Genomic DNA, 19,479 nt, shown 5'->3' with positions numbered 1-19,479 from the left:
TTTGCTACATTGATAACAGCACAACCCGAGTCCTCACCTTGTCTTTGAATGCTGATTGCGTTCACCTTACTGCTCTCCATAACTGTGAGACATGTAACACACTGGAAGAGAGAAGCAGCAGGAAATAAGTGGATCATATGTGTTTCATTATGAGAACCACTGCAATCTACACATGATAACTCTCGACACTAACACTGGTTGTCGCGAGTCTCATATGGGAGACGATGAGGGTTTACAATGAATGATGGTAATATTCTCATCCAAGATGCATTTGGAAGAGCTGCAAGGTAACATGGGAAAATAAAATGTCAAATAGTAAAACTCGGCAAGAGGACACAGCTATCCAGCAAGCATCCGTACATATCCCAAAAAGCTTGAATAATAACAAAGCAAGCAATTGACAAGGATGAGATATGTTTAGGTTCACCAGCAAAGGGAAGATCTGTTCACACTATTTTTAACTCTGAATCTTAATGAAACACACCCCTAGCGCCCATGAGCCCCCCCCCCCCCCCCCCCCCCACCTCCCTCAATGAATTCATTGAGTTGAAACAGATTTAGGCAGCAGAATGAAAAATGATGAATATAAATGAATGCCTGGGTTTGGAGATTAATATTAGAGCGGGAGAAGTGATGATCTATTACTGAACTCTCTTCAGTCCGCACAGCACTGAGGATGAAAGTGATGAGCGTGTTGCCGAAGTTATTATTTCTGATTATTCTAATCAGGAAGTCGACAGACTCTGAATCCGTTGAGTAATTAACTTCTCCTAATGTTGGACGGATATAACAGCTACTCTTTTTTTTTTAAATCTGCAACTTTGAATCATCCAATTTGTTGTTGAATTCTAGTTTTCAAATCTAATGTGTAGTAACTTCACAACCTTTAGGTAAATAATTAACTCTCCTCTTCACACTATAGATTATTCAGATAAGATTTGATTGAAATAGGTTGGATCAATCCCACAATCACCTTGATTAAAACAATGTGCAATGATCCAGAGATAAATTAACCTCCACATCAATACAGAAGTGCAATCTCCAGTCTATATTTGGCTATTTCCATTATTACGTTCCACTTACTGATGTGAGCTTGCACCATGTGACCGATGCAAACAATATAGTCCAGTGCAGTGTCCTGTGAATGGAGTGCGGGACAATTGATTTTTCCAATAGGTCGGGGGAGGTGATGTGGGTGTTTAGGGTGCTCAGGATTGTGCCGATGATGGTAAACAAATATCTGACAGCAGCAGCAGTGGCAGCAGCGGCGCTGGGCTTCTCTAGTGTGTTTGCAGCGTGAGAGGCGGTGAACTACAGGAGTTGTCTCGGCTCTTTAGTGCCCAGTTTGACGGCCTGCCTGCGTCCTCGGAGAGGAAGAGCTGCTGTAATTGGTTTCTCAATGAAGGATCATCAGCAGCTCCCCGGAGGTTTGCTGGACAGTAGCGTAGCGCTGCTCTCTCTGCCGTCCGCTCCCCGGCTTTAAACACTGCTTTGCTCCTTTCTTCTGAAATAAACAAGTGGGCAGTGAAGGGGATCCTAGGAGCATCATCACTCTGCGCGTATTTAGAGGGGATTTGTGTCCGTCTTCACAACCCGTGCGAGTACTGGGAGTTTAATCGGGTTTTTTTTTGTGTTCGAGGAATCGCGTCAAAGTTTAACGTTCAACATGAGCGACCTGGAGGACGACTTTGCCAAGATCCTGCTGCTAAAGGAGGAGAGGATACGGGACTTGGAAAGGCGTCTGGCAGACAGGGAAGACGATATACAAGAACTGAAGAGGAAATTACACAAATATCAGTCTGTTTTGCCCAGTGCTGAACTTATTGGACCGAGGACCCGCAGGGCGCAGGGCATCTCCGCGGAGCCTCAAACGCACCAGGACCTGTCAAGGCAGGCGTTTCGGAAATATGCCAAGTCCGACTGGTAAGACTTAGCCAGCTTTTGCACTTTAATGCTCTATCACACACATGTGCCAGCGTTGTGTACCATCTTCAAACCCTAAAAGTGTTTTCTCGTCACTACCAGAATCAATAATAGTTTGCCATGCATGGTGTAGGCTACATCTAAAACACAACTCTCTCTGAATGTGATGACAGTAACTTCACATATCTGTTGTTGTGGCACTTCAGTGTCCTATGTCCAAAAAGCATTTATTTCTGTATGCTTTCTCCCTTTTCTTGTCCTTTTTTTTTCTAAATGAGAGTGAGTCGTTTGCCATGAATGGACGAGCACTTTCATTCTTGTGTCCGATGACGCAGCTCCAAGGCGAGCTTCAGAAAGAGCTCCTAATTGATCAGATCCATCATGGCAGTCCCAGGGGACTCAGACAGGAGGAAGTGCGATGCATTATTGGCTTTTAGTAGCTGGACGCTGAGGACCCGAAGTGCATGTCTGAGGATATTTAATACTCCATTAGAAAACGCTTTGTTTGACCATATGCTTCCTTCATCACCTGTAGGTGCTCGTTTTAGCTTCACTGTATGGTTATCCTGATTTTGAGTTTTTTTCACAAGTTCTGAACATTCAATAATAATCTCTTAGTTTGTCAGACTTTTCCCTTTGTCTGAGTCTATTCAATTTAAATTTGCGTTAATTACTTACAGCAAAAAAGTTTGACACTCTTTGTCCTCAGATTTACATTTCTTTTAATCTCCATTTACATTATAACAACCCCATCAGAACAAATTAGTTGCTATGATCATACACACACAGAGGCAGAAACTACACTGCTGACTCAATTAATTCAATAGACAATGAGGTTAACTTTATTAAGATGGCTAGACAATTTCCACTCCTCATTTGCATTAATAAACTGCAGACAGGGCAGGTCCTCATTAACTAATGATCAGTGAGCCTTCAAACAAGAATACAAGTTCACAAAAGTAGTCCTCGGGCAAGGAAAATGCAATAAAATGTGAATGAAGCATGAACGCCATGACCCAGGTTCATTGAGAAAAAACGACTAACAAGCTAACCCAAGACAAAGTATATAATCCATTCTCAGCCTTTCTCATGAGGGTTCATTCTGAAAACTGACATACGTAGGGTCTTTTGATGAGTCACTATTAGTGCTTGAATGGGCTTTCAGTGGACAGGCAGGCTAATTGCACATAGCCATACAATGTGCAGTGAAATAGAAATAAACCTGTTTGTATTTGTAAAAAAAAAGTACCGGTGAGATGACGTGATTGCTTTTTGTGAGTATGGACGAGGGGTCCACCTGCCCGTTGGGCCGCTGCGGGTTCAGAGACGGTGTGACCCCCATTAGAGTCAGGACGTGGCAGCAGGGTCTTTTGATGAGTCACTATTAGTGCTTGAATGGGCTTTCAGTGGACAGGCAGGCTAATTGCACATGGCCATACAATGTGCAGAGAAATATAAGTAAACCTGTTTGTATTTGTAAAAAAAAAAGTACCGGTGAGATGACGTGATTGCTTTTTGTGAGTATGGACGAGGGGTCCACCTGCCCGTTGGGCCGCTGTGGGTTCAGAGACGTTGTGACCCCCATTAGAGTCAGGACGTGGCACCAGCCGGCGGCCCGCCCTGCTCATCGGATTACCGCAGCATGAAGCATCGGATCCTGTTTCTATTGATCTGCATAGGAAAAGGGCTGAGCTGGATGGTTAGAGAGGTGAAATTTAAAGCGCAGAGGTGCTTTGAAGGGCAGTGGGAGGGCCTTTTGATGATGGGAGGATGTGGGGATATATCACTGGACAGGACAGAACCTGAAGTCTCCGGGCACCTGCAGTTTCCTGACATGAAGGAAAAATGTGCAGCTGCTCAGGCTGGGTGCCCTGTGCCCTTCCCCTGACAGGGATGAAAGGAGAACAAAATATGGTGTTTAGTTGGCTGCCTAGGCATCATTAACATTTTCAGAGTGGAGCCCAAGAAAAACTACTCTGTTTAGGGAGGAAATATACACAGATGTATTATGCGTTCCTCACAGTAGCTTTATCACATTGAAAGTCTTGCAGAAAGCTGACATTTCCAATATTTATTTGGTCTATTAGCAGGATGCTGTTGTTCATTTGTTGTCACTTGCATGTCAGTATTTGCAATGATATAATTAATTGCAGATTAAAAGCTATAGCTTTCAGTCATTTAAAACAGTAACTCATCATTGTGGGATCATTAACTGTTGGACATGTTTGCCAAGCACAAACATGCCTGCGTTGATGCTTTTTCCCACCACAAGAGGGCATCTGTGATCCACAATTAGACCAACTTCCTGTCTACAGCGTTGTTTACATGTTTTCTGTCAGGACAAATACGCTATTTACTGCCACACCAAAATACCTATCCTTACAGCCAAAGAAAACCAACATATTATTTGTCCTCGCTGTGAGCTCGAGAGTCCCCACTCATTCAGCACAGTAATTGCTATTGTAGCTCCTCATCCAATCAGATTGTCCTTGGCAGTTTATCCTCCTCTGAATGTGTCCAGAGCACGTGAGGCCAAAAGCTGTTCGCTGAGCTTCCGATGACTCATTGGGATAATGTGAAGTGAGTGACACCAGCCTTGCTCAGAGTCAACACACAAAACAAGATCAAATGAGGATTGTCACTGAGGAGCTGCTGCCTTGATCCTCAGTGATTTTGGCAGATTCACGTCTGCAGCTGCTCTTTGACAATCTGTAAGATTCTTCGCCTTTAGCACCTTCACTTGCTGCTCCTCTATTCAATCTGTCACGAAATTAATAGTTGCCAGCAGGTATTTGAGAAAATTATTATTTTCTCTTGAACATTTCACAGCACTTTAGTCCATATAGGACAAAATACACAATGCAATCTGCCTTCTTCCCCAATAGATACAAAAACGCATTGTTTATTTGAACACTGAGGGTCATTAAGTTTCCACCACATTCAACTTCCTTTAGGGGTCCAGTGCTCATCTATTTGTAATTGAGCAGCCTCGGGGTGATCTAACTGGTACGATGACATGCTTTTCCGAGCAGTGGCTCTCTCACGGAGTCCATTATTCATGTGAGACGAGTTTGGCAGACTGCACTGTGCCACAGATTCCTGTAGGCGCCATCCTCACCATGCACTCTCTCTGGGTCGCAGCCTGACGCACTCGGGGAGGACTGTCCTCCGCTGTCACTCCGCCGAGGGAGGGAGGGAGAGAGCGAGCGAGAGAACGAGAGAACGAGAGAGAAAGGGGGAGAGAGAGGGCAAACTTTGCGTGATAGTGGCTCAGACGCGTTACGGGCTCACCTTGGCTACCGTGTCAACCAGTGAACATACCTTCGCGTAAATTCCCAACATCCGCTTTGGACAGAACTGAGGAGAGGATTCCCCCCTCAGGAGAGACCGGGGCTGCATCATCTGAAGCTGTTCATGCCGGATAAAGTTTATGAGCACCGTGGTAGAGGAGAGGAGACACAGACTAGACTGCATACCTTTCGATAAACTTACTGGGAAGTCGCTCTGTCGCCACCCGAAATGGGCACCTTGCGCGACCTCCAGTACGCGCTCCAGGAGAAGATCGAGGAGCTGCGCCAAAGGGACGCGCTCATCGACGAGCTGGAGCTGGAGCTCGACCAGAAAGACGAGCTTATACAGAGACTACAGACCGAGCTGGACAAATACCGCTCCGTTATTAAACCGGCAACCCAGCAGGTCGTCAAGCAGACCGAGCTGCACGAGCAGCAGCGCACCAAGAGGCAGGCAATCTCGGCCGAACCCACCGCCTTCGACATCCAGGATCTTAGCCAAGTCACCCTACCTTTCAACCCCAAAAGCCCACAGTAGGTGTCCGAACTACAAACGCACAATATTTCCTTTAGATAACGATAATATTATTAGTGTTGGATTGGCAGTTGCTAAACAGATTGATATTATTCACCCTTTGACACCTGATGCCGGTGCGTAATGTTAAGTGTGGCGCAGCAGGTATGGCACCTGTAGCACTTTATGAAGGGATGCTCACACACACACACACACACACACACACACACACACACACACACACACACACACACACACACACACACACACACACACACACACACACACACACACACACACACACACACACACACACACACACACACACACACACACACACACACACACACACACACACACACACACACACAAAAAAAAAATCATGTCAGGAAACTTTAATTAGTGACAGTTATCAATAGGATTTTCTCTGCAGGGCAGCGATAAAAGGCTGGACGTCGATAAGCCTGATCACAGCCTAACAGGAAAATTAAATGTCATCCAGTGATGGGAATTATAGTTTCAGAGAGCAGGTGTTGGCAGCTCTGTGTAATGTACCAGTGGCTATTTTATACAAGCTGTGGTTGTGTGACAGGCAGTCTTAACAGGCTCTCTGGGCATGTTTATCTTTTGATTTGTCTAGAGCTCTCTTCTTTTCAAACTCTACACCAAGCGTCTCTTTGCTACTGAGCTCCGTTTGCAACCTGACGTCTCAAACTGAAATTGGCACTTAAATGATCTCCTGCTGTGAAATAATCTGGCTATCTGTTCGGTTTAAGCCTGAAGGTTGACTTAGTATTAATCAATACACTCGGTTGACAGGAAGAATGTCTTCTCTTGATTCTCCAAGCACATTGGAATAGACATATTAAAAACATCAGGATTAAATCAGGATTGGAGAGTATTCCTATGCTCATGTTGGTGTTTTAAGAGTTTGCAGAGAGATCAGATGTGTCAGACATGAATTTCATTATTCTCTCGTCATACAAACAAACAAAGCTCCAAGGATTTCATCAAAGAAGATTCAAAAGGAACAGGGTTTATTTGTCCGAGGACAAAAGACCATTAGTCTATGTTACACCTGTCAGCTCTGGGCGAAATAACAAAGAAAGCAACACTATGTGTGGTGTTTGTTTTGTTTGTCTCTCTGTCGTAAATAAGCATTAGACTTTGGCTGGACACTGGTTTTGGAACGGCAGATTAGGTAAACGACATTGGTCACTTGTATTATAGTACACTTTCACTATATGGGACTTCTTCCATTAAAAAGTATTTCCGAGGCTTTCTTGAGTTGCTTAACATCAGTCTTACTGTATGCAAGAAAAACGACCAAAATGATCGACTTTGTCCCGCATGCTGACATTTCTCTCCATGAAGAGTTTGATGTCTCAGTTTTAACACAATTCATTGTCAGTAACAATGGTTAGTTTTAGATTCAACAGTATTATCAAACAGAAAAGAAAGTTTTGAGTAATGGGGGGTTTGAACGATTGCATGATTGTAGCTGAATGGAACATTTCATTATGGAAATGAAAAATGAACAGCTTTTTACCAAGAGCTTGTTTGAACTCTATCAAAGACTTTAAACTACAGCTTCAATTTCCTGCTGTAAATCCGCCACCCCTTTCACACAGAATGACATTTAGCTCATATTTCCTTTTTGAAAATAACCATATAATAACAAAAATGATTGGAAAGCTGCAGGCTGTTGAATGCAAATTACTTGAGCGTATTTGAGCAGTGTTCTCTTATTAGCTATCATTATTATTTATTTAGTCTGGACTTCTATTACAATCCATTTAGTCAAAGTTATTTTGTTCTAACGTTTGTTATTGCTCAATTAAGAAAAGAAAAAAGTTATCTTATTTCTTATTTAATAAATTCCCAACTTTCCTCATGGGATAAAAACAACCCCATTAACTTTTTATTTTGTTTTGGTTAAGGAAGAGTAGCGATAATTCCTGTTGGATTTGGCTAAATGTTTAGATTTTTCTTTCATTCTCAACCACTTTATCTTTATTACAAAACCCATAGAGCATTCCTTACACGTACGATATCCATCCCTCTCCCTCCATATGCCTCTTATTCCTGTTAGCCTCTCCCACTTTTTTTGCCACCCCTCTCCTTTTTTTCCTCCTAAAAAGAGCATATTTTCTCCTTTTAAGGAAGGCTGAACTTGCTCAGCTCTAAACTTCACTAGCGGATGACGGCAAATATATCATCCTCACAAAGGAGAGGAAGGCAGATGTTTTTACAAGGGTCTGGTTAGAAGATGTTGCTATCAGAGGCTGTAGTCGGGGGGTCCAGTTTAGGGTTGAGAAGTCCAGAGATCTCCCGGGAGTAAAGCCACAGAGAGAGGGTCAATGAGGCACATTTCCTGAGGACTGGAGGTCAGCTTCGGAAAATAATGGATTTCCTATTTGTTCAAGTTCGTTTAGGGAATTAAAGCCCTTTATAAAGCATCATTAACCCAGTTAGCATCATAAGGATCAACACGTTGCTTTCCTAATGTCTCTGCTGACAAAGAGAGCAGTTTGGAAAGAACATGGATTGCAGGATGGGAATTTTAAAATAGGTGCAACACCTCATTCCTCACTCAATTCCCAGGAGACTTGTTCTGACACTCAAAGGCGGTATAAAACATATCTAACAAAAATCCTCTGGATCAACCTGGTTCAAATTTTAAAAAGTCCTGAGACGTTGGAGGATTCGCTGTCGCTTTCATCTCTTTCATATCTATAAATGCCTGACAAAGGAGTTTCCTACAATAAAGGCAGAAAAGGCATGTTCACAAATGCTTGTCTAGAGGCATATACAGTAAATGGCAACAACTCAATATACTAGGATTTCTGACCGGATACAAATCCAGAGTACATACTGTAAGCTGTGTTTTCTCAATAGATTGACACAACACGCTAATGTTGGTCTCCAGTAATTTAGCTCATCACTCTTATTCACAATTATCTCTGCTGTCAAAGTAAAAGCAATGCCTTTTGGGAATCCACCAACCTTGAAACTGTAATTGAAAATTATTCAAATTGTTGAATGCAAAACACATCTTATGAGAACCTTGTTTTTGGAATTTGTTTGCGTGCTATTTGAGAAACAAATCACTCAGCTGATGAAAATGATGATCTGTATATGCTTGCCAAGGTTAAGAATGTATATGTGAGCTAAGATGAGCATCCTTTGTGCATCCTTCACAGCTTTGGCAGTTTTTCTTTGAAGGAGAAAGAGTATCACAGATCACATCAATCACAAAAGTGATAAATGGGTCTCCAGATTTGATGGAGAAGCATTGGTGTGACTTTAAAAGTTCAAAATAAGCTCCTTGAAGAATTCGAAGATACTGAATATAAATAGATTCAGATGAACAGGGAGAGGGGATTGTTTTAAAAACATAAACAAGCGCATAGTTAAAAAAGAAGAAACCCTGGGCTCTGCCGATAGTTTATCATGGCAGATAATAAAGTTTAGAGCGTGTTTGTGTAGCTGTGTCATTTGTGTAGGCTGGCAGGAGGGCAGAGGAGCCTGTGTGTTGTGGTGGAACAGCTTTATAAATGCCTTCCAGTTTATTTGCCCTTTTAACTTTAAGCTCCTCAGGTGATCAGCGCCAACAATGCACCCATAAATAAGTCACTGAAAAGGGCACAGAGCGAAAAAAAACAGACCTAGAATCCTACTGCAAAAGCACTGGGGATGGAGAGTGCTTTAAGGAATACAAGTTTAGCTTCTGAGGAAGCGACTAGTTGTTGGATTAACCCTGGATCATATTTTTTACCTTTTTGTTCTCAAAACTGGCCACACAAACTGGACTGAGCAACTCTGACTGCACTGAGGAAGTGCTTCAGTGAACCAATTATCTTTATGCTGTGTGCTATATGTGCAATACATACATTACATTATATACATAAGCCATTAATAACTGTGTAATATATACCTGGCTGTTAAATTCTAAGAACTGCATTTTGGAAAGTATTTTTTCTTTTTTTTTTTTTATATTATATTTTTTATATTATATCATAACTTAATACTTTTTTCTTAATGTAGGTAACATTAAGCTGTCTGTGGCTCTTTCTTGCTGTAATGATGCAAATGTCCCCTCTGTGGGACTAATAAAGGTATTCTGATTCTGATTCTGATTCTGATTCTGATACTCACTTTTTAGAGTCAAGTCCGCCTCCGATTTCTCTGCCGTCTCTTCGCCGTTTTCTACCTCTGCTGCGCCAGGCACCTGCAGTCAACACACGCTGATGAACAAATGTCTCTCCTCCATAGATGTTACATAGCATCTAATGTGTTTTCCTCAATCGAAATGATAATTTTACACAATGTCTCCTGCTTACAGTGCTCGGTGTACAGTGCTGAAAATTGAAGACTGCACATTAGCTCTACTGTTATTCACATTTTCTCTCGTTCCTGTGAAAAACATACTTACCTGTGGAATGCCTTAATGGCCCCACAGTCTGAAGGCCTTTCAGAAGTGCTCCCTGAATGGGAACAATCTGTTTCCATCAAGCATGGATTTAGCTTTTATTGACTTGTTCAAGCCTCTGGAGGGAATAAAAAACTGTTTGACCTTGACGTCTTTGAAATGAGTGTATGTTTTTTTTGAAAAGCCGCTGTGCAGTGTCAGTGAGATTAAATAATACAAATGCTTGCCTGTTGAACTGGTCAAAATGCTTCACTGGATTTGAGAGAACAATTATATCTCAAGGTTATACATTTACACTAATCTCTCACTCTAATCTCATTAAGTCCTTCTACTATATGGAAACAGAAATGCCGTCTGAATTAGTTTTTTCATAATTTGTTTTCACCAGGTCTAAGGATCTGATCAAGGAGGCCATCTTGGACAATGATTTCATGAAGAACCTGGAGCTGTCGCAGATCCAAGAGATTGTGGACTGCATGTACCCTGTGGACTATGGGAAGGACAGCTGTATCATCAAGGAGGGCGATGTGGGCTCGCTGGTCTACGTCATGGAAGGTAAAAAGCCCCCATGTACAGAAGTACAATGTCCAACCTGCAATGAAATGAAAGCCACAATTCAAGAGTAGAACTACTTAAACAAGATGCCTACACCTTTAAAAACAGTTCCAAAGCGGGGACATCATGAAAAACTCCCTTTGTAGGGGCTTGTGCAGAGATAATTGGATATTTGAATTGTCTACCTAACCCTTAAACTGTGAAAAAAGACAACCCAGTTTGTGTTGCAAACAAATCTGAGTATTTCTCTGCAATTGCTTGAGAAAACCTTTGCAATATTTATCGCAAGACAATCCAAGTAGACTAGGTTTTTTCGGGAGGTGGCCTTAGAGACAGGCACAAAAAAAAGACAGAGTGAATACAGAGAATATGCACAGTATGACTACTGAGAAAAAAACATTTTAAAATAGATAAAAATGTGTGAGTAGAAACTCAAAATACAAAAATTAAACTAAAAATAGCATAATATTTCCCCTTCAGGTGGATCTGTAGGGTTCTGGAGAGCTTTAAAAGCTCCGGCTTGACAATGACAGCAAAGAGATGAAAGGGCATTATTGATGGGTTTTTGTAGAGTGAGGAACTCAAAAATCCAAACTACTCTTTGTGGGCCTGCATGATTCACTCATGATCCATTGATTCTCTATTTTGTGAGATGCTGTGTGCCTGCTGAGTCCGTTCCCTTTCATTCGTTTTTAGCAGTATTGTTTCAGCATGAGGTTTTTCTTTTTATCTTTTTTATAAAATGAGTGTCGATGATACACAGTGTGAGCGCTCTGATGGCAGGAACAACAAAAGGTTCATGCTGGCGCTGATGGGATTTGTGAAAGGGCATTTTTGCTACTTTATTTGTCAAAACCAATGCTGCTTTAAAATGTTCAGAGAGCCATCATCGCTTACAAAAGATTTGACCTCAAGGAATATGGCCTCTGTCATTGGCTGCACAATAAAACTAATCACCAAAGTGCTGAGCCTGGAGATTTACTGACAGATTAAAATAAAAAACATATAATATTCTGATCGCTACCTCCGTAAAACCTTAATAACTTGCATTTAGCTCTCACACTCAAGTTCATCCCATGTGTGTTGGGAATGTTCTGTGGAAGTATTATTTTGAATAGCCTAAGAGACAGAACAGCTAAAGAGAGGGAGAAGGCAATAAGCTGAATCTTGTTGGTTGGTATACACAGCATTTAACCCTTGTGTGGTGTTCATATTTTTGTTATTCAGCCAGTGTTCGTGGGTCTGGTGGACCCGCTGCCATTTTGGGTTTCAATTAAACAAAATCAAACTATTTTATGTTACTCAACAGATGTTTACTTTATCTCAATTACAAGCAATATAAACAGCATATATGTTTAATATTTGCCCTTTTACATTTGTTAGATGACATTAATTAATTAAATTGCTACTTGTTTTTTTGCCCGCTGACCGGCCTGTCCTGTGGCTCGTCTTATTTTTTTGTAACTAGCTGATGCTCAATCCCATCCTCTTATTCAAAGTCACTGTCAGACTCAGAATTCTCAGAAATGTGATCCTCACATTCTGAAACACCTTCCTCTTCCTCTACATCATCATCAAATGGTTGTCTCTCTTCCAAAATCATTTGCAAGGCCCTCTGAGCAGAGATTCTTTTGGCCATCTTGATCAGTTGTGATAAGGACCCAAACTGGCAAAGCTTTATTTATTGTGTCTCGCCCCAATCTTGCAGATGGGATAGAATGTGAAAAAAATTAAGATTGGTTCCCGCAAGACATAATGCAGGAATATGACAACAGACAGGTGTCCTTGCTTGAATTGATCAACAATGTTGCAACCTTGTGCAGGAATGGCAGGGGCAGAAACACAAAAGTCACACACAAAACACAAAAGTCACACACACACACACACACACACACACACACACACACACACACACACACACACACACACACACACACACACACACACACACACACACACACACACACACACACACACACACACACACACACACACACACACACACACACACACACACACACACACACACACACACACACAGGACCTACAATCTCCACACTTTTGTTAGCCCCGGGTCCCACAGACCCGAACACCATACAAGGGTTAAAGGGTTAATAATTGACTAGGAAACATGCAGATATTGATTGTTGTTGCTCATTTTGTTCCTGCTGGCCGTCTACTTTGTTTAATAGGTTCATTCCTGGATGCTCTATTAGGCCATGCAATGTTAAGAAACAATCTGTGGAAAAGTACAACAATTATAATGTATTTTCTATACCAATATACACATTCTACCACAAATCTATACATCTATAAAAACATCCTCTCACCTGGCTCTCGACAAGCAGAGACAGGTAGGGTTTATCACAGTTGAAGGGGCTCCAGAGAGAGCGTCTGTGTTGGGATGCCAGCAGAAGTGTTATGGTTGCTTTCTCTCTTTAGTGAGTCACCGAGTCTGAATTCAAAAGACCTTTTTGTGGCGTTTCTAAGAACTGTGACTGTATTAGGGAGAATACACTTTCATAATGATCAGTGGACCAACAGAGATCTTTTAATGTGTTGGTCGCTATGACTGAAATGCATACTGCCACCTTAGAAAAAAAGATAAAGGAAATTATATAAAGTGCAATAAAAGTATAAGTGGTGTTCTCATTCAGTACAGTTGTCCTTATACTAAACATGTTAGCGTTGTTATTGAGTGCCTAATGCAGGATGCGGGTCTTTCGCTGCACAACGATGCTAGAGTGGCTGTAGAATCTCATATCATATAAACGTCAGAGGGGCCATTTTTCTGCAGATGCAAGTACTTTTGGCTTTTAATACCGCTGTGCTTTAGGGAATTGGTACAATTAGTTCAGGAAAAGCCTGTGAGTACTTCCGTTCACATCCCTGTTGCAACAAAGTCGTCAATTGTTGCTCTTATCTCCAGAGTGCAGAGAGAAGTCAGATATGTAAAGAGACTCGCATTCAACTGGCGTTATGCAAAGCAGATGCAAAACCAAACGGTGGCCTGTACAAAAGTCACCAGAGAAGAAATGTACTGGAGAAGTACTGGGCACTGTAACAAAATACAGGATTTTGTCTTCAATTCCCTGACAATAACAGATGAAATGAAATCAGAAACCACATCCTCAATGTCTTTCGTTTGGAGAGTTGTGAATGAAAACAACTTTTTTCCAGAGAAAGTGATGAAACAAGTCCCCAGGTGCTGAACCGCTGTTGTGAAAAGCTGTTACCCGGATTGTAGGTGCTGAGTAGATTTGAATCTTTCCTTGCGATAAGGTCTCTGATAAAGCCCATTGTATTTGTATTGGCTCATCATGCTGGGCCACAAATTAGTAAATATCTCACTGACATGATGAATGGCCTTTGGAGTGCAATGGAGAAACAAAAGATACAGATCTGTAAGAGAAGTAATTGTTCAGGGGCTTTGTGATTTCCTCTCTGACAGAGATGAAGGAAAGACCTGGTGTGTAATTGAAAAGGGCTTCCATTCAAAAGTGGTCATATCTACTAAACTAATATTAAATGTTTGGGTAATTATTTCCCATTTTGGGTCTGTCCGCATCTCTGCTTAATTGTGTCCCTTGCCTGCAGTTTTGCATAAACAACGAATGTTAAAAGCATTAGCTAAGGGTCGACGATTGTGCGCCAAGGTCTGTGGAAGCCCATCACAGTCAGGGACTTTTTAATAAGCGCTAAAAGGATGTCTGAGTGTGCCATGCCATGTCAAACACGCAGCTGCATCTGCTCCACATTGTTCTTCATTTTCCTATCAAGTGAAGTGCTCACTACTCAGGCAGTAGTGTCATTTCTTTTTGAGACTTGGCAGGCTAATCATTAACCGTATTGCCATGGGCTGACAGCCTTCATCGTGTAACCATATGAGGCCCAAGTTAACTTCACCACCACAAAAAACAGAATAATTGTGCATTACACTATAACCCCAAAAATTCAAATACAAGAGCATTTGCATAACTTACTTTCCCCAAATAGAGAGACTAGACTGATGTGTCAGAGAATATCACAGCCTCCCTGTTTAAACCTCATTGAAGTTAGCATTTGTTGCACGTGCACCTGATAATTAAAGATCAGACAAAGCGGAGCTGCAGAAACTGAAAGGATCCTGGCAACGGCTCGCAGCCATAATGAGGCTGTGGCAACTGAACGTTTGTTTTATTTTGGTCGCATCCGCTGGGCTGTGACTGACGGTCCTCTTTAAAATACTGATTGCAACAAAAGCTCAAGTTTCCATGGAGATGAAAGAGGCTTCTGATTGGATGTGTCGTTGGAAGACCCGTACAGGTGGCTAATGATGATATAACAAGTATAATCACATCCGATTACTCTCAACTATTTTTCTTGACAGTAAAACACATTGATTTCCTTCATAGTCAACATTCAACTTAATCTACTGAAACTGTGTATGCTAACACTCAGCTTTGAGTCAACTTCATTTAATGAGCTTGAGTAATGGGAAGTGAAAAAACCTGACAAATATAAAGGTGAAGTTTTAAGTGTCATTTTCAATATGATAATGTTTATGGCTGAAATGTATATGTTCCTTATTAATGAATAATGGCATATTTATATTGCATGTTTCCCCCCCGACACTGGTCCAAGACCTAAAACATGCAATGTACAGTCAAGGAAAACAAATGAACCAATACAAATCTCCATATAAGAAGCTGAAACGAGATTGTTTTGGGCATATTTACAAAAAAACTAGATAGATATATTTAAATATAAAAGTCCTTAGATGGTTCAATTAAATGGTATGTTCTCCTGTTTGACACATTGATCATGATAACAAATAGAGTATGGGGTCTCTCCTGAGCAGGTGTTCTGTTTGCTAACTTTACATGTAAATATTCAGAATTTTCATTTAAGCCGAAGATGTTTTCATTTTATTCTTCACACTGTGTGAGAAATAAGTGAATAAAAAAAACAGGGAAAGCCAGGAGGATGCTGTCGTACGTGCTATCGACTTTAAATTAGGTATTTATTATCTGTTAGGGAGAACGAGATTGGCCCTCATGTGTATATTTTCTGAGTTTTACTAGGTGTACAGGGAGGGTAGAGTGAGAAGAGAGGAGCAAGAGTGGTTATCTTACAGAAAGAGTTGTCTCCAAACCCCAGGTGCTCACTGCACACTGACAGGTTCTATGACAGGTTAACATATTCAATGCAGCCATTGATGCTCTGTCGAACATTTTATTCTCGTGGAGGGGGATTTGAGAATACGACTAGGATTTGACACTTTCTCAACACAAATTGGAAAGTGTACCAATTATTTTTATTTGACCTGCTGTTGGGTAAGACAAATATAATATCTTTGACAGATTGATTCATGAAAAACCTCAAAGTGATGTGAGAATTAAAAGGCATCCTTTCATGTCTGAATGTGACAAAAATGAACAATATGCTGTTTTGAGGCTTACGCTGAACCGCTCCTGGCAGTCATTTTCATCTTCACGCTGCTCTTCCTGAAATATACCTCTGAATAACAACGAATAGCAATGTCTACCAACTCAGACACTAGCTTCTCTCTATAAGAGGACTATTTGACATTTTTGACCATATGATATGACACTCAAGACATGTTTGATTGTGTAAGCATGCATCTGTTTGCAAGTGTCTCTAATTACATTTATGAGCAACATTAGGGGACGAGAGGCAGAGATATCTGTTTACATTTCAATTCAGGGCATATTTTATTCTGTGATAATCCCTTTTAGCTTCCACTATCACCTCTCTGTCACATTGTACCTTACAGGCAGAGTTATTGAACCTGATGTGAAAACAGATCACTAACGCTCCTAAACATTCTCTAATTTATTTATTTAGTTAGAAATTACAAGGGAATGTTCAGCCTTGGTATGAAATGTATTAGTTCTTTAACCACAGCATCGTCTTAACTCATGGCTACCAGCCAAAAGACCCACCAGTCTGCCAGCTGGTATCAAGCTGGCCATTTTCTTAAAGAATGTGTCTGTGAGGCTCTGACAGCGGGACACGTCCTCTCGCTGCGCTATAGGAGTTTTCAGAGAGATGCCCTCTGTGCTCACTGACCAATGAGGCAGAGTGAAAGGAGATGGGCTCCTCTCCTCTCGAGCAGAGTATAGAGATGTAATCAACAGGACCACCTGAGTGTGACTCAGTGTCATACAGGAATTATTACTACAACCACTGCAAGACACTGCTGTGAAACAATTAGACATTCACATATTTATAAGCTGAAATGAATAAAGATTGGGTTACAGAAAACGTGAGTGCACTCACCCACTGCACCGCATTGTTGCCTGGCAACTTAACAAATGCAGCTCGGGAAAATAAAATGTTGAGGCTCACAGATCTTAGTTTGATCGGCCCCGGAGAATACAGCATGTAGCCAACAGTCAATACAACAACTGCTCCTTTTTGTATCTCGACAGCAGCCAATAGCAGTTTAACGATGAACCGTAACCTGCTGCTGGGGCTCAGACTCACCCCGTCTGTTTAAAAGGATTCTTAGGGGGACTCAATTTCGACTTCATGTACTTGGGACTAAAATCCAATGCAAGATCGACTTTGTGTGAGTGTGTGTCTTCCTAACATGGCATGCAACACTATTATGGTCTCGAGATGGAGTCACATATAGCTGGCGGTTTTCTCTCGTAATGACTCTAACAAGGTTGTTGCTGCAGATTTATTAAGGGCGGAAAGGGTGAGCGGTCTATAATTGCAATGACATTAAAAACACTCCCCCCTGTTATCTTCCACACATGTAAAAGCAAATGTGAAGATCAGGTGATTACCCTGTGTCCCTCCACTTAAATGTGGTCCCTTCCTGTAAAATGAAAATGAAAAAAAAGGGCTACCTCCAATGTCACAGAGATATATAAAAACGTTCACACCTTGAGACATGTACTGTATATACCTACAGCATGTGAGTAGCTCTTTTCATTCACTTCATTGACAGCAGCTGTTCAGGCATGAACAATCGATCACCGTGATACAACCTGCAGAAAATATTTCTACTTTCTGGCATCTTTGCGATTTGATTCCTGATTTGAAGTGGAACTTTAACTAGATGGAATGCCTCTCTCAAGTGCATTTTGATTTGTATTCATGAAAAGCAGAGAAAAGACAGGAAAACATGTGGACAGTTTTCTACACAATAAATTCAGTTGGCGTGTTGGTTTTAAAGAAGGTGGGTAAACATCCACCTGCATTTGCTGACATAAAAAAAGCCTAATGATCTGAAATACCTCCATCAAGAAGAATACATTGTCTGCTAATGTGCCATTTATGTGCAAATAGTCTGCATGCGTGTGTTGCAGACTAAGCAGTGCAGCATCTGCCCTGAACGCCAAATGAAAAAATACTCTCTGTCTGGCAAGTGTCTTTTCTCATCTGCCCCCTTTGCCTTCAAGTTGTTCCCTTTGTCACTTTCTTTCTCTGTCATTCTCCCACTCCACTTCACCCACACACATGTTCAAGTTAGAAATGCAAAATGTTAAAAAACTGAACCAGATATATGCACTTCAGTTATCTGTCAGTCACTTGTCCTCACCATTTGACTTTGACCCCAATCTGTCCTCATCTTTCCACTCATCACTTATTTTTCAAAACTGTCTTTGTATCTCTCCCCCACCTGTCTATCTTACCTCATTTCCATTCTGCTTTTCTCTTTGTATTCCCAACCTTTTCTTTCTCCATTCACCCCTTTCTTTTGTCTTCTCTTATTCCCTCCGATTATAGTGAGATAGCCCTTTATTTTTAACCCTGAATAAGAATTGATCCCCATTTTCACTCCACAGAGGCCGATGAATAAACCCCAGAGCTGGAATTAATGAGCAATTTGTGAATGATCCCTGAGCCTTCATCCCTCCTTTGTGGTTAATGATGCTTTTGAAAGTTCCTCATCTGGAAAGACGATGAAAGAAACTGTATATGTGTGTGTGTGTGTGAAAAATTAGACGAGCACAGGAAGAGGAAGGAAAAGCAGAAAGAGACAGAATGAGCTCACGAGCATCATACGAGGCGAATATTATGCAAATGTGATGTTCTTTGCTTTGATTTAGATAGGTATGAACTAAGCTGTATAGACTATGTTCATGTGTGTGTGTGTGTGTGTGTGTGTGTGTGTGTGTGTGTGTGTGTGTGTGTGTGTGTGTGTGTGTGTGTGTGTGTGTGTGTGCATGGGCGTAATTTCCACTGGGTACAGGGGGGACATGTCCCCCCCACTTTTCAAAATCCCGTTTGTGTCCCCCCCACTTTTCAAATGTGTTTTAGTGGTCATCTTCACGGAGGAGCGTCTGTGTGTGTGTGTGTGGCAGGAGCGCATTTTGTGTGTGAGAGAGAGACAGAGAGAGACAGAGAGAGAGACAGAGAGAGAGACAGAGAGAGTTACAGGGCTTGTTGTTAGCATCTGGTGCTAGCTCGGAGCTAACGGAGATTAGAAGCTGTTTCAACAATAAGGAGAGGGAGAGTCCTCTCCTGTCGGACTGAGATAACATCAACTCAGGGAGGTAAAGGACTCGCTGAGTGATTATACTGTAAACTTTAGTCTAAGTTATCTCAGTGGGTCTCAAACAGTTTGGTCTAAACAAATATTTCCATCTATTTAATATAGTTGTTCAAAATAAGTTAAAAAATAATTCCAATGTCAGTAAAAAATTAAAAACACAGTTTGGAAGGGGAGTGATTAGTAAAATACGCAAAATGAAAAGAAAGAAGGCAGACTAGGTAAGATAAAGATATAGAGAGGAGTATATCAATGA

At 41.3% G+C, this 19,479-nt stretch overlaps 1 protein-coding gene across 2 annotated transcripts in view; it reads left to right on the top strand.

Annotated features, from left to right (window-relative positions):
• Nucleotides 1-1,319: 1,319 nt before the first annotated feature.
• Nucleotides 1,320-19,479, top strand: part of LOC307044466 (cGMP-dependent protein kinase 1) — an 83,422-nt gene continuing 65,262 nt past the window's right edge. Inside the window, exons 1-2 of one of the 2 annotated variants that reach the window (XM_079689734.1) lie at nt 1,320-1,923; nt 10,548-10,714. In XM_079689734.1, the coding sequence (XP_079545860.1) occupies nt 1,667-1,923; nt 10,548-10,714 (424 nt within the window). In that variant the 5' untranslated portion in view covers nt 1,320-1,666. Of the gene's footprint in view, nt 1,924-5,145; nt 5,748-10,547; nt 10,715-19,479 lie in introns of those variants that run through there. The other variant, XM_079689733.1, reaches the window with a different exon arrangement.

Source organism: Notothenia rossii, assembly GCF_949606895.1.
Source record: "Notothenia rossii genome assembly, chromosome: 6".
In the NCBI taxonomy this organism is placed as follows: Eukaryota; Metazoa; Chordata; class Actinopteri; order Perciformes; family Nototheniidae; genus Notothenia; species Notothenia rossii.
This window is presented reverse-complemented; position numbering and strand designations above follow the sequence as displayed.